Source organism: Nymphalis io, chromosome 25 (assembly GCF_905147045.1).
Source record: "Nymphalis io chromosome 25, ilAglIoxx1.1, whole genome shotgun sequence".
Classification (NCBI taxonomy): Eukaryota; Metazoa; Arthropoda; class Insecta; order Lepidoptera; family Nymphalidae; genus Nymphalis; species Nymphalis io.
Genome location: NC_065912.1, coordinates 2,799,914 through 2,824,602, shown reverse-complemented (window position 1 = coordinate 2,824,602; position 24,689 = coordinate 2,799,914). Strand labels below are relative to the sequence as shown.

The 24,689-nt window shown below is 31.8% G+C and overlaps 1 protein-coding gene across 2 annotated transcripts in view; it reads right to left on the bottom strand.

Annotated features, from left to right (window-relative positions):
* Positions 1–464: 464 nt before the first annotated feature.
* The window catches only part of LOC126778102 (ABC transporter G family member 23), an 82,315-nt gene continuing 58,090 nt past the window's right edge, over positions 465–24,689 (bottom strand). For both annotated transcript variants that reach the window (XM_050501481.1, XM_050501480.1), the window contains exons 8-16: positions 24,096–24,337; positions 22,184–22,424; positions 20,088–20,265; positions 17,349–17,464; positions 16,249–16,319; positions 12,042–12,139; positions 10,543–10,710; positions 6,242–6,349; positions 465–2,112 (exon numbers count right to left, since the gene is read on the bottom strand). In XM_050501481.1, coding sequence (XP_050357438.1) covers positions 1,919–2,112; positions 6,242–6,349; positions 10,543–10,710; positions 12,042–12,139; positions 16,249–16,319; positions 17,349–17,464; positions 20,088–20,265; positions 22,184–22,424; positions 24,096–24,337 — 1,416 coding nt within the window. In that variant the 3' untranslated portion in view covers positions 465–1,918. The remainder of the gene's footprint in view (positions 2,113–6,241; positions 6,350–10,542; positions 10,711–12,041; positions 12,140–16,248; positions 16,320–17,348; positions 17,465–20,087; positions 20,266–22,183; positions 22,425–24,095; positions 24,338–24,689) is intronic.

The following is a 24,689-nucleotide window of genomic DNA, read 5'->3' as shown; positions in this document are numbered from 1 at the left end:
TAAATTCCTACCCAGAAGAACCGGAAAGAAACTTAGTAATTGCTGTTTTTTTTTGTTGTCAAATGAAATATTTAATTTATAGGTAACAATTAATATTTGTCATAACACTGTTAATATTTAATTGTCATGATCAACAAACACTAACCCCACGGTTTTGTATATATACTAATATTATAAATGCTAAAGTTACTATGTCTGTCTGTTACCTGAACCACTGCACCGATTTTGATAAGATTTGGTATGAAGCAAGCTTGAACCCCAAGGAATGTTATGGGCTAATTTTTAAGCCTAACCTCTTACCCACATTAACATGCGCGCGAAGCCACGGTTAAAAACTATTTTTCTATATATTTTATACTGTTTGTTATATTTAAACATAAAAAAATCTGATAATATTAATCACTTCTCAACACATTTATATACAAAAAAGTATTTTTAAAAAGGTAAATAAAAATAAACTTACACACAGTAAAAGTTATTTATTTATCCTTAACAAATACATTATAATTAATACATGATTATCACGCGTTTACGTTTGAGCAAAACCACTGTCTTATCACTACAACTATTTCCCAATACATAAAAACTAAAGCATATTTACAAAAGCATTTCTAAATCAACACAAAAATTTACTACAAAAACACACAGAAGTCAAATTATATAAAAAAAATGGTTAAACGTAACAAAATTCGAAAGAAATGCTTTTCAAGCTGGAGTCAATGATAATGACAATCAATTTGATATGACAGGGTAATGTAGAAATAATTCTACAACCACACTAATATTCATATTATATGTAAAAGCAAAAACAAAATTGAAAAATAAAATCAGTTTGAATCTTTACATCTTAATTCGATGTCTTCGATTCGTTAAACATTGAAATTGAAAAAGATAAAAATGCATACAAATTGTAAAATTTAATTAATCAAGAAAAGTTCGTTAAGAAGCGATGTTGAAGCCCCACCTTCAAAAGGGGGGGGGGGATGGTGGAGTGAATTAAATAATGTAATATTTATTTCACATTCTTATCATTTTATCAAAATGCTATGTTAAATGTAAATCACATTTCGTTAATCCCAAAACATACCTTCTATGACTAATGCCTATCACATTGTATGTACCCTACCCAACAATTAATTCGAAAATTCGATTTTCATGTCCAAAAGTTAATTATGAAATATTTAAGAAATTGTCATATAATTATATTGTTATATAATTATTTTGTCCTATTATATAATAATTAAATATGATATATTAATTTTTTTTTACTAATGTAATCTATAACTTTGCTATTAAATAGGGTTTATTCCATATTTTATAGGGAATGGTGTTTCAGCTATATGCAGATGGCGTTGTGGTCGATCGGCAGATCGAGTTGGGGACCAATTCTACCAACACATTGTCACTTTTTCGCAATCGAATCGAAGCGTGATCGTTGCCGTTTATCCGTTTTCTTATTCATTAATTTAATTATTGACTATCGGCATAAAAGGTAACCATTAAGTTTGATTGTGACATAACAATATTTCGGTTCGGTACCGATCTGAATATAAATACAATAATCATATTTTAATAGTCAATAGTCAAATTTTAATTGGAATAGAATTGGGAACGTAACGTTATAGACTAGTAGAATTCAACCGCAGACTTATTTTAAATTAAATTTTGTTAAGGTATTCAAGAAAAATATTTTTTATATAATTATTCTATATCAATAATACTTTATGGACTTTTTTGCCTCTATTATTTAATTTTAAATATTTCTAAGTATGTTTTGATTATTTGTAATTATATAAAAAGATCGATATATATATATATAAATGTTTATAGTGTTTAATAATAAGAGGTCTTGTATTAAAATTATTTGTACATTTCAAAACAAAAATATGTAATAGTCAAAAAAGCAATATTTAAACAATCAGCCTTTCTTAAACTTGATGAGGAGGATACTAACACTGAGATACACTATGATCCAAACGGATGTGGAAATGAATCCAGAATAAACCGTCGGTACACTGATGGACCAACCCCTCTGGAGCATGGACCGGAGCGATTCAGTGGACTTCGTGAGTGGTAGAACGAAACTTATCCACTGAAGTATTGTGTGCATACCTGGGAATAAATAAAAAATGCTAAGTTACAACATTAAATAAATACACCTTACTGAAAGTATCCGATGCCTGTGCATTTGAATTGAAAAAATCTTTATTAAACATAGACGTATTACACTTTTTTATTGATGGTCAGGAATCTATCACGTATCTTTTTAATAGCATTATACTATAGTAACAAAGAAAAATATTTTTTTTCAATAAGTTCGCCGTTCGACCAGCAAACAGAGTAAACGTGTGTTACATTTTTATTTAAATTATTAATTTTCCGATATTCAATAGTAACTCATAAGCCCAGTGAATAAATCTCAATTTTAATTAAAAGTGCCTTTCGACTAAAGACTGTTTAATCCTGAGTTTTGTGCTCTTAAACAAAAGCATCGCAAGCGCAGCACCCCGCACACCTCGGGTAAAAGAGAGCGTTGCATTTTTCGTCTCACCTAATTAGCCAAGTGTGCGTTCCTATTCGGCTTATCTACTGTACCGATGATGCATACAGACAAAGGAGCGAGTACGTCACGAATATCGTCATGCCTACTAACTGGAAGTGGCTCCCAACCGGACTTAGCGAAACTCAATGTTGATGCATTCGATCCTAATAATATTACACAGCGTAAGCGTAAACAACCGGATTGCGAATGTAAATATGAGATGCACGAGTTACGCAAGGAAATGTCAAGTATTAGTGCACTTTTGCAAAAATTTATTGACTGTCATGAACAAAATATATCAGATATAAAAAGTCAAATTGAAGAAATTAAAACTTCAACTACTAATATATCGTTTGAACAAAATCAGATAAACCATAAACTTTCGGAACTTGAAAGTAAGATACTTAGTAATGAAGAAACTATGAAAGCTCAAGAATCCGAAATTTCTCATCTTAAAAATATGACGTCAATAACGGCTTCCTCTTCAGCGAATTTATATAATAATGAAAAAATTATTCGAGAATTACAAGAACGCAATTTGAGAGAAAAAAATATCATTATAGTAGGTTTACCGGAACAGACTTCTGCTGACTGGAGTAAACGTCAGTCCTTGGACGAATCAGCCGTCAACAATCTTCTTACAAATATAAATAGTGATTGTCCAAAATTGATTACTAAAATTTTTCGTATTGGAAAATATATCCCAAATAAAAATCGGAGATTAAAGGTTTGTTTCAACAGTCGTAATACAGCTATAGAAATCTTGCAGAATAAAAATAAAATACCTCATAAAGAAATAAAAGTATTCTCCGATCAAACACCCGCTCAAAAAAAATTTTTGAGTGAATTAAGAGAAGAACTCGAGCGTCGAAAACAGAAAGGTGAAGAAAATCTAATTATAAAATATTACAAAGGTATGCCCAAGATAATTTCTACATCAAAAAACCCCCATTAACTCAAATCTCATCCATATTTAAGGGATCTATTGAAAATGTCACATATCAAATACCTAACAATTATCGAAACCTACACACAGATAAATCGAGATTAAATCTATTTTACGTAAATATTAGAAGCTTATGCAAACCTGGTAAAATGGATGAGTTAAGATGTATAATTCAGTCTAGACCCTCTAAGGTACACATCATTCTACTTACGGAGACATGGATTAAATCCGAGGAACAAGCCATACTATTAAAACTTCCCAATTACACGCACTATTACAACTATAGATCTGACAAAATGGGGGGAGGTGTATCAGCCCATGTACACAATGACTTAAATCATAGACAAACGGAATCATCATACATTAACGGCAATAATTATTTGTGGATTTTACTTGAAAAATACTCTCTGGAAATAGGAGTTGTTTACAATCCTGGTGACACAAATTTTAACTCTTTTTTAAATGATTATTATTTTCAATTACAACAACGAAAAAGAGCAATAGTAATTGGTGATTTCAATATTGACCTTCTTAATATAAACAGAAAAGCTAAATCGTACAAAAAACTTTTACAAGAGTGTGGCCATCAAATACTTAATGATATAGATGAACGTTTATATACTAGGGAAACGACAAACACAAAATCGATAATAGACCATGTATCAACAAATCTCAGAACAAATAATTTTCATATGGCTTTACTGGATTCAGATATATCAGATCATAAGCAAATCTATCTTGAAATAAAAAAATACAATCCACAACCCAAAAAACGTATTAATTATGAAGCTGTAGACTACGATAAATTGGAAAATTCTCTAAAACCAAGGATGCAACCATATACGACCTGGTGTCATCCTCCTTGTGAGAAGTCATCAAGCTTGTCTAATCTGACATATAATTCAGGTAAAAATATTCCAAGTATAGAATATAAATTGTTTCAAGCAATGTCATATTACAAAGGTTGAAATCACAACATGTAGAAAGTAGAAGTGGTTGAGATGGAAAAACTTTAGAAAAGGTATTTAATCATCATTAAGCCATTATGATGGTTAAATGATGAAACACATAACGAAATTTTTCGATACCCATATTTAACACCTACTACAAAAATTTATACAGACACTAAAATTATGAATATTAAACAATTACATATTTACAATATTTGCATATTAATACACAAACTACTAAAAATTTTCTCCATACTGACTTATCATTCACATTTAAACACGAAGCGAAGTTGTCGCCGAGCTAGTTGGTTGGTACTCCCGAAGACTCGAACAAACTACTAAAAAAATGATTACCTTCGAAGGTGCGCAGATTTATAACAAATTACCCTCAATAATTAAAAATTGTAAGTCAATGCAAACGTTTAAATCTCAATTAGCACAACATGTTATAAAGACCTATTTTTAACTGTGTACACACATACTACCAACGTATTGTTTACCACTTTAATTACTATTTTCTTTTGTTTATACTCGTAACGATACTGCTTATTTTTTTTTCTTTTATAATTTGATTAATATTATGTAACATACATACTATTGTATTACTCTCACAAAATTATTGATATCATAAGAACGACGAACTACCTACATAACATTTTTCTTTAAATTGTAACATTTCTCATGTAAGTGACTGTATTGTCTTTTTTTTGAGAAATAAATGTCTATAAACTGAAAGCGATCGCTCCTTTCCATTGCGTGTTATATATTATATAAAGTCATTAATTTTATAGTAGCATTTAGCACATACGTTTTTTTTGGTTTTTTTAAAACTTTACAATTTGAAAAATTTCAACGTTTTCTGGGAGTCTGTTGTGAAAGCGTATATATTGTTCCATAATTGAATTACTAACCCAGTTTAATTTGTAACGCAATTTCCAATTGTATTCGTATGTGTACCAGTTATGTACTAAATAAATAATGCAAAAATGTTCAAATATATATATATATACCTTGAACAGCAACACTTTTTACTAAAGTAATTATATTAAGATATCGAAATTTCGTAAAAGTTCTCAAAGCAGAATTAATTTTAAATAGTTTTAAAACGTCTACTTCTTCTTCTTGTCCTTATCCCACTACGTGGGGTCGGCACAACATGTATTTTCCTTCCGTTTTTCTGTGTCACTCGTCATCTCAGTACTTACCCCTTTCATACACATATCCCATCTTACGCAATCCTTCCACACTTTCTTCGGCCTCCCCCGTCCCCTATATCCATCAATATTCATACTCATCACCCTTCTAGTAACATGCTTTTCATCCCCCCTTATCACATGCCCAGACAACGCTAATCTACAACTCTTCAACTATTCATCTGTTGGTGCTACTTTCAGCCTTCCTCTGATATACTCGTTTCTCAGCTTGTCTATTCTGGTTAAAACGTCTGCCAGCCTAATGAAAGTGTGCGGTTGAAGCCTCGGCTATGAGCTTATAAGTTATTCATTGTTTATATGAACTGTTGCTTTATGATAATTAAATCCAAAAGTTTTGCAAATGGTAAGTCATTACCGCCGATAGACATTGGCCCTGTAAGAAATATCTTACATCGCCAATGCGCCACCAACCTTGGTAACTAAAATGTTCTAAGAGTCTGTAATTACACTAAACCACTAATAACAGAAAAATACGAAGGATTGTTGTTTGGTGGTAGCATATATGTCTAAGTCTGTGGCGATGGTAGGCAGTCCATGTGCAAGTCTGCCTACTTAATTTAAATAATAAAGCACATTATATAATACATACCTTCAACGGGCCAGATAATTCCACAAAGCAACATCATAGGCAGGAAAGATCCAAGAGCTAAATACGTTGCTGTTCTTTCTGTATCACATATGCACGAAACCACGAAACCTGAAAAAGAAATACAAACGTTTCATTGATCAACTTTTATATAGGCTTATAACTGATTTAATAATATTCAAACAAGACTAGCCAATAGTCCACCTGATGGCAGATGTAGGTTTGTCTATATTGTGCCAATTACAGGTGGCACAGGCCATTTTCCTCTTCTAATAAAAATTATATATATATATATATATTATTTGGTATATATATGTATATAATATTACGTTCATTTTCGATATTAGACCAGACTAGATGTACGGTACTTAATTACGGACTTCAGTGCTCAATCTAAGATGTTCAATAAATATTCGGTTCGTTAGCGTAACATGCTTCGTATAACATACATTACATTATTTTATGAAGCGTATTATATTAATGGTCTACGCTTATATTTTCGAATCTATTGCTCGAGTCAACTCATTGAAATTATATATAGATTTAAATTTTAATCTATTTGAATAAACTGTGAAGGTGATTTTTCATATTTGTCAAATAGTAAAGTTTAATGTCAGCTCTTCTACGTTTTTTGTTTTGTTTTATACAAACTTGATTAAATTTTTGAAGGTATTTTTGAAAATCGTTTCAATTGAATATTTATTTATGTACAATTAATTTATTTAACAATTTGCTTTATCCCTTGTGACTAATAAAAATACTGCTTTCTTTTCGTATTTTAGTATTTTTCGTTTATGTTTAAAGTTAAATGACTCACGTTATACAAGTAATCACACAAACATGACATAATTTTCAACAATCAATACAACGTATTTAAAATATTAAACTTATGACGTTTATAACTTGACGATTTATTTCAATCATTGTATACGTAGTGGTATACGTATATTGTAAGCAGAAAACGTCTTGCCCATTACCCGGCTTCCTTTTATATTTATGTATTAGATTACTGCAGTATTGTGTCGTATATACTGGAATAATCTAATATATATACATGTTTATAAGTTAATAAGCCATTCATTCTGAGGGTTAAAAAAACACAATATGTTATAAATAATAGAATATCCTGAATAAATACTTAAAAAATACCTGAATGAAATAAACGTATAAGAAAATATTACATACATATATTTTAAACTTGTGAAATATTAAGTAACTTTTTAGCTTTTATGAGTTATCGGTTTTAACCGATTAGAGCTCCAACGCCAAGGGAACTTAAATTATGAAACTTGAATGCGATTATTTAAAAGGTTTCGTGCTCAACAAATTTAAATTCGATTAAATTATTGGAAATTAAGTGAAAATTATAACTGAACATTTTCGTTGCGGTTGTAGCAATTGTGGTTTCGTATAGATTTCTTATGATTTCAATATATTTGGCGCCCTCCAGTCAGGTGGACTGATGATCAAAAGGTGGTTGATCCCAACTGGATGCGAAAGGATGTTAACCTTAGAAGATGCGTATGAACAGTAGTGGAAAACGATTGGTATAAATATGTCTTATTGAATTTGTGTGCTATGTTCTTCTTTATATGTCTGTACTACTTTCATTTTTCGTTATAAAAATCAATATTTACGTATATTTGTTTCAAGCACAGTAGTTAATATAGTTTTTCTTATGTATATTAAGATATCTTATATAAATTAGTGTTGATTTATAATTTATTTTATTGAATACGATAATCTTAAAATATATTTTTGTATTTAACAAGCGTCCTTTACTCGTTTTCAATACAAATGGGAGTTAATTCGATTTATGGTTTTTTTTTTTTTCAAATAAGAAAACATAAGAGGTCACAATTATAAATAATAACCGGTACGGTTCTGTTTGAGCTTTGAACCCTAAGCGTATGTGTGCCACATGGTTCTTTTACAAATATAATCATTCTTAAGAAAAAGGAATAAAATATATAATAAATCAATCAAAAAGTAATGAAAGGAACCGATTAGTTTCGAATACCCTCAAAGTTATATAATATGAAATAAATGAGGTACTTATGTAAACTCAATTCCAATTATTTCAAGAGTCTCTGTCAATGATTTAAAACATATAAACCAAAATGAAATTGTATTTTTTTTTCATAAACGATAAATCTAAAGTGAAGTTACAAGTGTACATTTTGGTCCTTCGAGCCGGAGTTTCGAACTCAAGTAAATCATTAAACACTAGACCTAAATAATTTGAGTAATTATTTGTGAGTTTTTCCCCAACAATATAATTTAAAACATAGAGCCAGTCTTTGACGCTAAAATATATTAATCGATTTCAATCAAGACAACCTGCACTGTTTAATATAATAAATTAATTAATTTATTTAAATACATTTATCATATAATTTAAAGATTGTTAGTCTTCAACAGAAAATATGTACAGCTTTTAGTTTATGGAATAGTATTAAATATCACTGTTAAAACAGATCGGCTATTGAAACTAGCTTGCAAAGTTTAATCCTCATTGTGTGTCTTGGCTGCCCAAATAGAGCCGTTTGCCAGCTGTCGTCATACATGAATATTTAAAGCTTGCTATTGCAAAGGGATTATGGATTTCGTAGTTGCAATATCGAGATGAAAAGTTTAGTAAAAGGCAACTTAACACGTAACAAGTGTTGCGTAATTTTTAATATAGAACAGTATGGATAATATAAAAAAATGATGACATAATTTTAGATTTTATTAAATCAGCGTCGAGCCTTATCTGTTCATGGGATTGTTTTTGTCTTAAGAAAACACTTCAGAACCGAAAACAACAAATTACCTCTGTCGTTAAAAATCTAGAATAGATGTAAAATATATTAAGCTCGGTGCAAAAAAAACTTTTGAGTAAATATGGGTTAAGGAAAGAATCAATTCCGGGCAAAAGTTTTATATAATTATTTCGTGTTAAATATCAAAGTATATTTTATATTCATTCGCAGTTCAAATAGTCGGGCATTCGAGGAATAATGCAGTATTTTTAAAACAAGTCCCTATTTCATTGTTTTCACTAGCGAAAGGCACTGGATTATTTTTCAATCAACCAATCGGAATTGTTGTTTAAATAAGAAATGTATATTTGCCACCATTACAAGCAGTCATGATTAATACACTTATTATTTAAAAAAAATATATAATTAATTCAGGATAGTTTCATATTATATTATAAAATAAATTACATAATTTCAAAATATGACTAAAATTACTTCTTTACACGATTTAAATTATATGGCTAACTAGAATCTTTAAAGGCAAAAAAAACAGTCCCGATTAAACGAAAACATTGTAAGAAAACGAGTTATTTCATGATTCCAATAAAAAAAAGCCATTGACTCCAAAGTAACAGAATGCACTTATTTACATATTCTTGGAATGAGATGAAATGCTTATTTAATTTTATCGTAAAAAAATCCGATACAACTCGAGCGTCACCGATCCGTATTAAATACTACTCTCTAGTACTCTTCCAAAGGTCTTGTTGTTGCTACTTGACAAATAACAACCGTACAAGGATTCAATTAAATTGGATCAACGACACTTGTACGTATAGAATATTGATGATAAATATATACAAACTTTCATTAAAAATATCAACTATTTGGTAGACGAGACGACGACACTGGTGGTAGGACTTTGTGTAAGCTCGTCTGGGTAGGTACCGCCCACTCATCAGATATTCTACCGCAAAACAGCAGTACTTGATATTGTTGTGTTCCGGTTTGAATTGTGAGTGAGCCAGTGTAATTACAGGTACAAGGGACATAAAATCTTAGTTCCCAAGGTTGGTGGCGCATTGGTGATGTAAGCGATGGTTTACATTTCTTACAACGCCAATGTCTAAGGGCGTTGGTGACCACTCATCATCAGGTAGCCCATATGCCTTCCTATTCTATAAAAAAAACGAGCGCAAGCTGAGCTTAAAGTAACAAGATCTATAATTGACAGCCGATGTCGTCCGATGGTTAGAATACTTGAAACTTAACCAAAGATTACAGTATTAAACTCGCATTCAACGGCAGCTACAACTGTTTTTCCATTCTCAATATACATTACAATGAAATAACTATAACTGCCTTAATTATAAATGTTATTATATTAGCGGGTGTTTATTTAAACATCAATTTCTTTGTTTGTCTCTCTTTCTGTTTTCATTGATTAGACATTTGTAAGAAGAAGACACAGAATATTTTTACAGAAGATTAAGCTGCAAATAATAATTATAGTTTCACAGTTAAAATGGTTCTCAATAACATAATTATTTATAGGCTTACCAAAAGTCATTCCACACAAGCCATTGATGAGAGTCAGCACCACCACCCATAGAACAGGACCGGTGATCGTCAAATTGAACACCAGGAATCCTATGAGTAAGACGGTGATGGTCTGCACCACCATCACTAGCATCTGTACCAGCACGTGAGCGAACAGGATCTCTGTACCTGGTGAAATTATTAATATTACTGCTGTTGTTGTACACTCATCGTCAGCAAGATCATATCATCCGCTGTTTATTTGTTTTACTTATCTTATAATTTTTTTAATACATTAATTGAACTAATATCAATCGAGACCTATATGCATCTCGTTTGTAAGATTTTGTACAAAAAGTGAACCAGTGTAATTACAGGCACATGGGACATAATACTACAGATTCCATGGTTTGCAGTGCATTGATGGTGTAACAATATTTGGAGTAATATTTCTTACAGTTTCAATAATTATGGGCGAAGGGAACCACTTACGTGAGAAGCATTTGCCTTCAAAAGTTAAATAAAAAAAAAGTATTGACAAATGTTTTTCTCCACAAATTTTAGAATAATACATACGTTTATCAATAAACTAACACGTGGATAATTGAATGTTCAAATTCGATCGTGATATTACCAATTTGTGTAGATGACAATCCACTTTGTATTACGCAGCGTGAATACCTCGCGAGGAAAATTTCGAGACATGTGTCACAGACAAGTGGGATGATCAATCAAAATTCCAGTATAAAAAAAGCAATTTAATAAAATTAGGGCTGATCAGGCACTGAATAAACACCGCATATAGACATTACTAAATTTTTCAAATTAAATTTGTTTTTAAATTTGATCTCAAGCTTATTGAAGTATTACTACTGAGCCTGCATACATATTATTTACATAATTTGATAAAAGTTATGATAATATGTCTGCACTGAAAAAGCGTTTATAATGAATTAAATAAGAATAAATAAGCTTCAAATGTTTATCTATATACACACATATATGAATATATATATATATATATGTATGTATATCATTTAGACGAGCCGGTTGGCGTGGTTGGTAGTTGGTGGGTTCGATTCCCACCCAGAACAGACATCTGTGTGCACGAACATGTCTGTTTGTCCTGAGTCTGGGTGTAATTATCTTTATAAGTATGTATTTACAAAAAGAAAAGTAGTATATGTAGTATATCAGTTGTCTGGTTTCCATAGCACAAGCTTAATTTGGGATCAGATGGCCGTGTGTGAAAAATGTCCCAGGATATTATTATTATTATTCATAATATCATTTTTTATATATAGATATGTAATAATCTATAAAAAGAGATATATGTAAAAAGAGATAAGACCTTTGCCTATAAATAGTACATTTATTACTTGTAATTTAGCTATACGATATCGTGATATACATATTTTCATGTAAAATAAAATTTATCGATCGATATGTTTCAGGGTGAATACGGAGATCATTATGAAGCAAATCATGTTTATTAGGTTTAATAGTAAGTAATTTTTTACCTGTTATTCCAGACACGAGAGAACGTTCCAGTATGCCTTCATTACGTTCCGCTAACATGGCGCCCGAAGTCAGGGCGACGGCCAAGAAAAAGATGATTCTGAAAAGAAAAGAAACATTTTATCATTTTTTATTAATTTATAAATCTTAACATCACATTTAAAAATAAATTTCTGTGCTTGTGCTAAGAGTGCAATTAATTTCAATAGCGAAAAACTGGTATCCCCGGGTTTTCCCTAGGCGAACCGTATTGATTAATTATTTAGGAACTGTGTATGTTCAAAGCTATTTATGTAGCTATTATATTTAAGATTGAGATATTGAGTTCATTCATATAATTAATCATATTAATTTTCATAATTATCAATGTACTTATTAAGACGGATAAATTGTAAACTTAATACGATATTAGTTTCCGACCGCTGCCACGGTATTTAGTTTGCCGTGGTCGGAAACTAATAAGGAGAACATGTGTAAATGACCCCATATCCTTTTCTGTATCCCTGTCATATATACAAAATTTCATAATGATCGTTTGAGTAATTTAGTCATGAAAACGACACAAGCAGACAAATTCATTTTCGCATTTAATATTAGTAAGGTAACTAGGAACATAGCGACGAGTTACAACAAAATTAAAAGTATTAAAACCTGCTCCATAAAAACTACTTTTTTTATAGCATAGTCAGTCGGACGAGCATATGGGCCACCTGATGGTAAGTGGTGACCAACGTGCATAGACATTGGCATTGTAAGAAATGTTAACCATCGCTTACATCACCAATGCGCCACCAACCTTGGGAACTAAGATGTTATGTCCCTTGTGCCTGTAGTTACACTGGCTCACTCACACTTCAAACCGGAATATAACGAAATCAAGTACTTCTATTTTGCGGTAGAATATCTAATGAGTAGGCGGTACCTACCCAGACGAGCTTGCACAAAGTTCTACAACCAGTAGCTTGCACAAAGCTCTACCACCAGTGCTTTCATGGTGATCGGCTAGTGACGAAGTCTATTAATATCAAGCAGATATACAAACAACTATTTTTTATATATAAGATTTAATTAATTAATTCTGGAGAGTATATCAGTGGTATCAACGTCATTTCTCCTGCGAGCGGTTCTAGAGATGAAATGAGATAAGATATAAAATGGTTAAGATGGAACATAATAAATTACAAGTAACAATCCTGTATTAGACAAGAGAACTGTTTTCATATTATATGCTTAACCTGCTTAGGGGATTAGATTCATTTATTGTAGTAACATAAATGCGCTTTATGATATTTACAATTTTTCTGATATATTCTAGTATGTCATATACTCTCTTGCCTCTATTGTATTACTTACTAGCTATGCCAGCGGTTTTACCCGCGTATAACTTAAAAAATTCCTAAGAGTAGACATAATATTTTAGTATATACAACATTTTTAGTTTTATTTTTGTAGGATATAGTATTTATTCAAGAATATAAATAGTATTTATATATGAGTATTTTCAAACAACCTACTCAACTACCCGTTGTAATAATATGTCAAACCTATAAAAAGTATAAAAAACTGTCTATGGTCTTATCTCGATATCTTTAATAAGAATTAATATTTTATAAAAACGGTTTTGCAAATAATGCATTATCTTAGAACAAATTTGATTACCATACCAAAGGTTACAGTCAACCTTAAAAGATAGACATATATCTTCGCATGGGCGAGTTAACCGATATTTACCAGCATAAGCTGAACCCTATTTAATATTATTGATCGTATAGATCTGAGTTCAACTTACATTGGACTACTAAATCTCTGAAACTGTCCATTTTTTAATTTTGTTATGTTATTCTGATGTATGAACTATATTATTGTAAAGTTTCAGTCAAACTGCAGTTTGACGAGCGGGTTGGCATGGTTAGTGGATGCTTTACTTTCACGCCGAAGGTTGTGGGTTCGATTCCCACCCAGGACAGATATTTGTGTGCATGAACATGTCAGTTTGTTCTGAGTCTGGGTGTAATTATCTATATAAGTATGTATTTACAAAATAAAAATAGTATATGTAGTATATCAGTTGTCTGGTTTCCATAGCACAAGCTCTGTACAAGCTTAATTTGGGATCAGATGGCCGTGTGTAAAAAATGACAAAAAAAAGTTTCATTAAAATCCATTCGTGGTTTTTGCAAGAAAGAGTAACAGACATCCATACAAAATTTCGCGTTTATAATATATAGATAGATTACTTATTATGTCTCGCGGATTTTATGTTTTCAAATGTGTTAGAGTCTATACCACCCCAGCTTGCATTGAAATTTTGCTTGGTGTATGTAACGTATAAAGCCTATGATATAATATAAATGATAATGATGATCGTGGGTTCAAACCCGGACAAGCACCACTGAATTTTCATATGCTTAATTTGTGATTATAATTCATTTCGTGCTTTACGGTGAAAGAAAACATCGTGATGAAACCTGCATGAGTCTAATTTCACTGAAATTCTGCCACATGTGTATTCCACCAGCCCTCACTAGAGCAGCGTGATGGAATAACCTCCAAACCTTCTCCTCAAAAAAAATTGAGAGGAGGCCTTTAGCCCAGTAGTGGGACATTCACAGGCTGTTACGGTGTTACGGTTGAAGCTATGAATGACTGTACGTGTTTATGTGTTTAGGTATATATTAATTTTGTATAACATTATAAACTCTACCTGATATTCAGATATTACTACGAAAGCAACTTTAACAATTATAGAACATGATAATATTCTAAAAGTATCGATGAACCGCATTTTATTTATTTGATAGGAAACTTTATTCGACAAACTTTTGATAAATATTCATAGAAATTGTAATCGAAATTCAAATTTATTGAAGCAATAGTTTCATCAATATTCAAAAAGTTGTCGGTTGAATATTAAAATTATTAGTATCTATATAAATGTATAGATTTTACATTAGTAACAAAAGACGTCTGATTTAGTCGCGAATGAAGCAATTTTATAGTGTTATATCATCTAGCCACTCGTTCTCCCTTCGCGTGGGTTAAATACGGGTCTTAATAATTAAGTTAATACGTAATACAGAGCCGAGATGGCCCAGTGGTAAGAACATGTGAATCTTAACCGATGATCGTGGGTTCAAACCCGGGCAAGCACCACTGAATTTTCATGTGCTTAATTTGTGATTATAATTCATCTCGTGCTTTACGGTGAAGGAAAACATCGTGAGGAAACCTGCATGTGTCTAATTTCACTGAAATTCTGCCACATGTGTATTCCACCAACCCGCATTGGAGCAGCGTGGTGGAATAAGCTCCAAACCTTCTCCTCAAAAAGAGGAGAGGAGGCCTTTAGCCCAGCAGTGGGACATTCACAGGCTGTTACAGTACAGTACAGTAATACATAATATAACTACTACGCGGAGCACGCCAGTAAAACTCATATTTTTTCACATCACACAAAACCTTAGTGAATTATTCACTACACCCTTCCTTATGAATCACACAGTCCATTGACCATTGTTCAATAGTTTTTTTTCTATAGAAGGCGGACGAGCATATTGGCCATCTGGTAAGCGGTCACCAATGCCTATAGATATTGTAAGTAAGTAGTAAGTAACAGCCTTTAAATGTCCCACTGCTGGGCTAAGGCCTCCTCTCCCTTTTTGAGTAGAAGGTTTGGAGCTTATTCCACCACGCTGCTGCAATGCGTTGGTGGAATACACATGTGGCAGAATTTCGATGAAATTAGACACATGCAGGTTTCCTCACTGTTACTGTTACTGTACTGTATTATATACTATAGAACTATTCAGCATAGACCCTACTTTAGCATAGCCTTTTGGCTTACTGTCAAATATTTCAGTACACCATATAGATCTTTACTAATATTATAAATGCGAAAGTAACTCTGTCGGTTACGCTTTCACGGCTAAATCTCTGAACTGCCTTAGATGAAATTTTGCTATGAAGCATGCTTGAACCCATAGGCTACTTTTAGAAAGTCTAACACCTACCGCCCTGACCCCCTTCCCCTCCAAACATGAGCGAAGTTGCGTCCAAAAATATTTTTTTTTACACTCAATTTTCTACTTTTTACTGATTTGCCATATTCTTAACATAAGCAAACAATGTTTATGTTTCAAGTAACGCTTAGTGAGTATTATAAAGCAGGAAAATAATTAAAAAACAAATTGAAAATTAATATTTACTCACGTTAGGATAACGCCGGGACCAGCGAAATCTGTGAAATTCGGGACCTCAAGGCCGAAAATTGGTTTGTGGAACTGAAACAAAAACAGTATGTAAAAATTTAGTTTCTAAACGTGTTGTTAACCATATAGAGCTGAAATAAGTCGACATCATTATCATTATTATTCATGTGTATTAGTGCACGTTGTTTTGACTGCTATTAAAGTAACCAAAATAGAATTTCTCGATCGTATAGATAAACTTAAAAAGGATTTCTTTGTATTATTTTCATTTTGTCACATTATTTTTCCAATTTGTGACAATAACTTTAATTTACATATTTAATATTTTTTACGACTTTTAGTATCTACCTCCGTAACAAACGATATTGTGAATTTACAAGATATAATTACAAATCTTCAATTTTATTTCAGTCACATAGATCGATATTTAAAATATCTCCTTGAGAATACTAAGAAAGTATAAAAATTAAGAAGCATGTTAGGAATATCATTAAAAAATACATTGCTTAGAAATAAAAGTTATATTTCTATATAGAAAGATTTTTGTTTAAGATTTTTAAATCCTTCTCCTATTGAGATAGAAAGTAAAAAATTATGCACAATTATATACAGCGTTATTAACATTTCCTATTATTCATTTGCATAAATTTTAAAAGCAGTAGTTCTCTTTGTACTCATATTATATCACCGAGCAAATATTTGTTCAGTCACAAATGGGTTATTAATTAATTAATCATTATAATTACATTGAATCGTAAAGCGCTACCAACGTAAACATGGTTCTTCTGAACGATTTCTGTTGTCATAGTTTTTGAGCGTGTGCGCCTGCACTTTGCCTGACCCTCATAATCCAATGGGCCGGTAATCCGACACGACTGCCGGTAGTCCATGACATCAGGGACAAGGCCTACTTCTCAACTTCTGGATGCTACTGACAATTTCTAGTTCGATTTCATATTTCGAGATCTGGTTCCTTACGAGGAAGCCACAAATGAGGAACGAGGTAGTTCAGGGTAGAGGGGGGACGTTAAAATAACTTTTACTTAGATGTACTTCAGTGGTGATACCAACTTGACATAAACGAATTGGTCTTATACTTACGTATACAGGTATGGACATCATCCTCTTCGGTAGACCACAGGATCCTGTCAGATCCTCAGCGGTCTCCATAAACGCCAGTTGGATGTCGCGGTTCAACATCCACTCCACTTGTTTGTCTGTTGGATTTAATTATTTTTTCAGAGAATCAAGAAAACTTTTTTTCAATGACAAATGTGTATCATTGTCTTAGTTTTGATGTATGGTGACGCAATAATCGTATACGGAATATTTATTGAATCTTACAGTTTTACCAATTATTACCATAAAGTGACATATTGGTTCGTCTGCTTTAATTATAATATATGTCGTATAATATATGTATTTAGATTGCTGTATTGTTATGCTAATAACAATAATATCATTTAAAAATTTCATTCATCTATAATAAGAGATAAGTTCATGTATTTAGTTTGTATAATACATATTTCCAAAAAAAATACACTTAAATAGATAAATTTTTAAGGCAAAAACTCATCTAAATAAAAATATGAAGACAAATCGTTTCCATATTACTCAAAATTTTGTATACAAGAATACTAAAAAATATTATAATCTATATAAATTGTGACAGTAAATCCGTTTTAAGCCACTTTTGTATTAATGATTGGGGTAGAAAATTATAAAATACTGGTTGTAATAAGATATCGTGCTTTTCCTAAACGGAAGTGATAAACAAAATTCGTTGAAAAAACCTCAAAGAGAGACTTAAACGAGATTACTGGAAGGCAATTTCATGGCATTAGGGATTAGACCGAGCCTTTTATAAAGCACCTTGAGGTGTATTGTCATAAGTGTGGTGTTACTTTTATACATATATATTGAATAATACCTATATTGATCAATATATTCTTAATATTATTGTATTAAAATATAAACTTTATTAAAATGCTTTAGGATTCTAGAATGATAAAAATTTTAATCACGTTAATTTATTTTATCGTCAATTGTTAACTTCAGCCATGAATAAATTATACTAACTAAAAATCTATTTAATAGTTCCATCCGTATCATTTTTTCTCACTTGATAAACAACAAAAAGGGGTGTTTTAATATTGTAAGCCCCATTGTAGAATTTTCACCAAAACGTAATTTGTATGTAAATTAAGTGGTACTTTTTCGGTTACTTCCATGTGAAGGCAAATCTGCTTTTATACATTAAATATATAGTCCTTGGTGTATATTATGTAATGTTTACAGAATTGCCTTAAATGTTTAAGTAATGAAATTGTTTGTTGGGTAGTTTTTAATCAAATTCTTTTAGAACTTCTAAAGACGGCTACGTCTAGTAAAGGAAAGTATGTAAGAAAGTGAATTTTTATTACAAAGGTTTTTGCTAGTCTACGTGATGGTAGATAATTACTCCCACCCTGATCTTATTATTGACGTGGTAATTGGCGTCACGGTGGTCGGTGGCTAATCGCAAAGGAGACTAATCAAATATTAAAAATAAGATATTGTAGTGCATACGTGAGTGTGCAAAAACATATACTTTCTCTATTCTCTCATTCTCATAATCCTGTTGGACGGGACATGACCGGAGAAAGGCGGAGGACCAACGGCTTTACCTGATTTCACAGGTAACACTGGTATATAAGCCCTACCAAATGCAAAGCTCCGAGCTGCTTCTGACAATTTATCTTACCGAAAAACTAAGTTCTATTGGCCCGACCTGGGATTTGAACCGAGGACATCGTTATCTGTAGCTTTATAAGCTACCATTTCATCAATGAGGCAATCAAGCCTGTTATAAAAATAATTATCTTCTTTTCGATTTCGATTCGATTACAATAAATATTTTATTGTAATTGGGCGAATTCGATAAGATTAGGACTCGTTTGTTATCACTATAATTCATATACCATTCAATACATCTTATCAAGATGGTGTAAATATCAACACTATAACAGTACGGTTTATTTGTTTTTGAGAAACTTTTACAGAAATCAATACCAAAAGAAGAATACCAGTAGTTCTATTCTATAAGAATTGAGAACTCACTCAAAGCGTATTTCAATGTCACAATCGTGTGATCTTGAAACACCCTTTTTTGATGCATGTATGCTTCAAACGTTAAAATTATTATTGTCAGTGTCGCATATCTCTTTGTGATATTTCAGGAGCGTGTTCTGGTGAGTTTTCAGTTTGTTCTCCCGGAACACCTCTATATAATATTTCTAAATACAGTTGCTCATTGAAGGCTTTATTTTCGTGAAGCTGACTGACTGACTTATCATTAAGAATTTGCGCGTTATACATAGTACATAAAATACTATTACATTACTTTTTTTAAATTATTCTTTACTGGTGGTAGAGCTTTGTGCAAGCTCGTCTGGGCCTACCCAGACGAGCTTGCACATAGAATATCTGATGAGTGGGTGGTACCTATACCACCCACTCATCAGATATTCTACCGCAAAACAGCAGTACTTGGTATTGTTGTGTTCCGGTTTGAAGGGTGAATGAGGCAGGGTAATTACAGGCACAAGGGACATAACATCTTAGTTCCCAAGGTTGGTGGCGCATTGGTAATGTAAGCGATGGTTAACATTTCTTACAATGCCAATGTCTACGGGCGTTGGTGACCACTTACCATCTAGTGGCCCATATGCTCGTCCGCCATCCTATTCTATAAAAAAAAGAGCACAAACAATATTGGTACTCTAATTTAAATTGCGACTTTTTTTTTTTAATTTACCATATTATGGAATAATTTGTGAATATTTAGTGATAAGAACTTACCAGTATCATCCATGTGGACTTCGATCTCAGATTTAGCGATGGTATAAGCGTCAGCGTGTCTCGGATCCTTCATGCGTTCCTGTAAATTTGCCGAGAAGTTGGCTGGGAACACGAGAACTGCACGGGCCTTCCCTTTCACTGATTCAGCCATTGCAATGTCTTTCGTTGGGAAGAGTACCTGTGATGAATATGCATCGTAACTAATAAATAATAATCGATATTCTTGTCGTTATAACCTACATGAAATATAATAATTATATATATATAAAATGTAATTCCACCAATGGGGATTGGTAGAACACACATGTGGCAGAATTTCAGTGAAATTACACACTTGCAGGTTTCCTCGCGATGTTTTCCTTCACCGCCGAGCACGAGAATATAAACGCAAATTGAGCACAGAAAAAATCAGTGGTTGAACCTACGATCATCGGTTAAGATTCAAGCGTTTTAACCACTAGACCATCTCGTATATACAAGAAAAGTATTCAACAACCATACCTATGTAAATTGGTAAAAGCGTAACTACTGACTGTCTTGCCGGGTTTTCTCGGTAGAATTTATTTTCCGAACCGGTGGTAGCTTTACATTTAATTCAATATTGTAAGAGGACATTCTATAGTGCTCAAAGGAACGTACTAGAATAAAGAATATTTTAATTTTGCTTGAATTCATAATGACTATAAAAGAACCAACATTTATAGAAGAAATATTTCCACCTTATGGCAGTAAAATAGAATTATGCGGTAAATTAATGTTTAAATACGAACATAAACGCACAGTTAATTTATATCTGCTGCGCAATTTGGACACAAGAATCTGCAGTCTGTACAAATTAGTTATTCTAGACTTAAACTTCAGATGCTTCGTGAATAAGCAATCGATTTATTGATTGAAGTTTCAGTAACTTCGGCAACGAATTATGTTAAGACGAATTGTTAATTCATTGAAGAATCTTCACAAAGCCTTTTAAATGCTATTATGTCGCAAAATGAGTCAAATTTAATGAATAGCTTTCTAAATGCGCGGCAGTCTTATCGTGTTTGAAATATCTCTGTACATTGAAAATATTCTTTGGAACAAAAATTACGTACAGTAAACAAAATAATTCAATATTTAAGTGTTGAAGATGAATTTTAAAATGTCTTTAGAAAATTTATTGAATGTTTGTTAGGTAAAATATTGTTACATTAATTTACACCCTAAACTTGATATAACCAGAGCATGAACTCTTAAAATAAGAATAAAAAAATTAAAAAAATTGATATATCTTTGATGTAAGGAATGGTTATTTCTTCTAGTGACAATGTCTTTGGTGCGGTAGTTATCATTTTTATGATTTTTTTTATTTTATTTTACCATTTTAAATATTTCTTCTATTAATGTTTAGACTTTATAATATCAAACAAAATTAAATCAAAATATTCTTTATTCTAGTACGTTCCTCTGATCACTACGAATCAGGTTGTCCGTTCGTCTACCTCCACCAGTGATCTAAGCCTAGAACTATTGCAATAGTTTGGCCTTTTATTTTTCGTTTTCATATGATACAGTGCAACAAGTTCAAGAAGCATAATAATCTTTATTATTATATTGGATTATTTTGTCAATTATATTAAATCCCAAAGTTATTTTAACCACGAGAGTAAATTCACGAGTCGGATGTTGTACCAATAAAGAATCGTTCGTTTAATTTCGTGGCATCTCGCTTCCAGTCAGCTAGTCTCCAGGGATTGTGTTATTTAACAATTAAATGTTTACAACTTCGCTTCCCTATGAATTGTTAATGAGCTTTGTATTTCACGATGCTAATTAGTGTTCCATTTTGTAATGAAAGATAGGTTGTTATCTTTATTTTATTTATTAAGAGATATAAGGTTATGTGCACAGTGTATAAGTAAAAGCCGGGATGGCTCATTGGTTAGAACGAGTGAATTTTAAATTATGATAACGGGTTCAAAGCTTTACTGAATTATCATTTGGTTATTTTATGTTTATAATCAATCTAGTGTTCGACAGTGAAGGAAAACATTATGACAACACATGTGGATCCACGCGTGTAATGTAAAAACTGGCATAAAAAAACCTCAACTTACCAGATTATTTTGCCTTTTAGACAAGAATTCTAGATACCGACAGCTGAACCTCGTCAAGTTCCACTCCCAAGTATCGGGATCTTGCGGACATGACTTGCTGTAGTCACACAGAACATCGGTGTCGTTAGGAGAAATTTCATTGTTGACGATACCAATTGGAAGTCCGACGGGATAATGACCAATGGCGAGGCAGAAAAGAATCATTTGAGATAAAGGCAGCCCAACGATGAAAGAGAGTAACCTGAAATTATAAAAATGAAAAAATTACACAAGATTCTGTTAAAATAAGATTTGTTGATATACTATTATATAATGCTGCAGAAATTGGTCGATTTTGCTAAATACCAGGATACTGCAGTTTGCATGAAATAGCCTGTATTTGAGAAAGTTATAGAATATATAACTCCTCTTCACATTTAATCCACGGATGCGGGGGAGTAACTTTTAAAACAGGTAAACAGCGCGGAACTTTTAAAACTTTTAGCAGTAAGCGATATTTTTTCATAGTCCTCAAATATTAACCAATGGTATTTTTTATTATTTTTCTTGGTATCTCATATGTGCACTAATAAAGTAGCAAATAGCTTACATTTAATGTACATTTTTTTTTGGATCATGCAAAGTTCACGTAAATGACTACCTCAATGTTTTTTATTCTAGTACAATGATTCTCAACCTTTTTTTGTTGCGGCACACTTTTAATGATTTTAAAATTTGTCGGCACACAAAGAAAAATATAAATTTAAAATATATTTACTTATATTTTACTTATATATAACACACATAAAAAGTTTATGACACTAATTTTAAATGTACAAATAAAATAATATGTACTACAATATTAAGAGTACGTTTATTAAGGGATTAATTAAAAGTTAATAATAAGAATACTTTTAATGCGAAATTTGACCTTGATGTTTTTTGATAATTTCATTTATATTTGGTCATAAAAATGATAATGCTACTCTCATACCGCCTTCTACATTTAACAATCTTGATCTTTTTTTTTAGTTTTAATGTTGGTTAATGCTGAAAATCCGAATTCAGACAAATAAGATGTGGAAAATTCTAATAATATGTTTAGAACTTTTTTGGCTATCATTGGATAATCGCTTCTAATGTTTATCCAAAATGAATTAATTGATTCTTCTGAATGTTTTAAAATTAAACCTCGATCATTGGAAAGCAAAATGAGATCTTTCTCATCATTCAAAGTTAAGGCAAATACAGAAGTATTCGTTATGAGAAATGGATTATGAACCCATTTCTTTGTCTAATTTTGGGAAATAATGAATAATTCTCTCCTCGAATGTTGTCAGTAAATTGAAACTGCAAGCAAATAAATTAATAGTAAACTGGATCACATACATTTGCTAATTTTAACGAAATAAAACGTGCAGTAACCACTATGCAATGCGTTGGGAATCCACTATCATTAAAACTACCTGTTTTTGTACGTATTAGTGACAAGTGATATTGAGATTGATATTGAGGCATAAAAATCAGTTTATGATTCTAAGAAAGAACGCGTTGCGAACGCGGCACAGCGGTTGAGAATCACTGGTCTAGTGGCTACCTATAAGGCCTCATATCCTGAGATACTGGGTACTGGGTACCTGCTTCGAGCCATTAAAAGGTTTTGGGATTTTTTATTTAAAAACCATCTATAGTAGATGAAAATTGCTATTACTCCTATCCCTCGGGTCGTGTTGGATTTGTCGTCCCATTTGAGAGATCACGTGATTGTGAGGGAATCCTATTGGAGGAGGATGTTATGATGTTTTATATACGCAAAGAAATATATTATTCTGATATTCGCCATTTAATAGTGCCGATATCCTTATAATTTAAAAGTATAAAAGCAAAAAAGGCACCAAATATTGAATGATAGAAATTAATAAATTATTATTACCCGTAATTCCGGAACAGACTCCAGAAATTCTTCCAAATTAAAGCTTCCATGTGATGAACTTTCATAGGTTTTATCCTCTCCAAATATCTGCTCGTAGGTTTCTCTTCTGGTGGTAAAGCTTCTACCACCGCAGGCGTTTCAGTGACGATTCCTCGACCTTTGCTGCTCATTGACACATTATCCCCGAACTCTCCAGAAATTTCACCAATTTCTGCATCTTCAATATCTATAGCCGTTGGATCCTGAATATGATTTATTTGTATTAATATTTTTGCCGAATTTAATATATTATCAATATGGGCTAAAAATTAGACATATTGAAAAGCGACAAATAAGACATTTCTCAATATTCAAATATCAGAATGTTCTACATGTTTTTAAACAAATACAATTAATAATTAATAAGAAAAGGTTTGTATAACGAAATATACTAGGGTAAATTATAAATTATCGTGGAAGCCATGTCAGATCCAATCAACTAGATTAAAAGCCGAGAAGAGCACGCGCGGCCTAAACCGTCTATTTTAATTAATAAATTTAATAAAAAGGAACCCTTTAGTATAAAGCTTTTGAAAAAATTCAGAAGCTAAATAA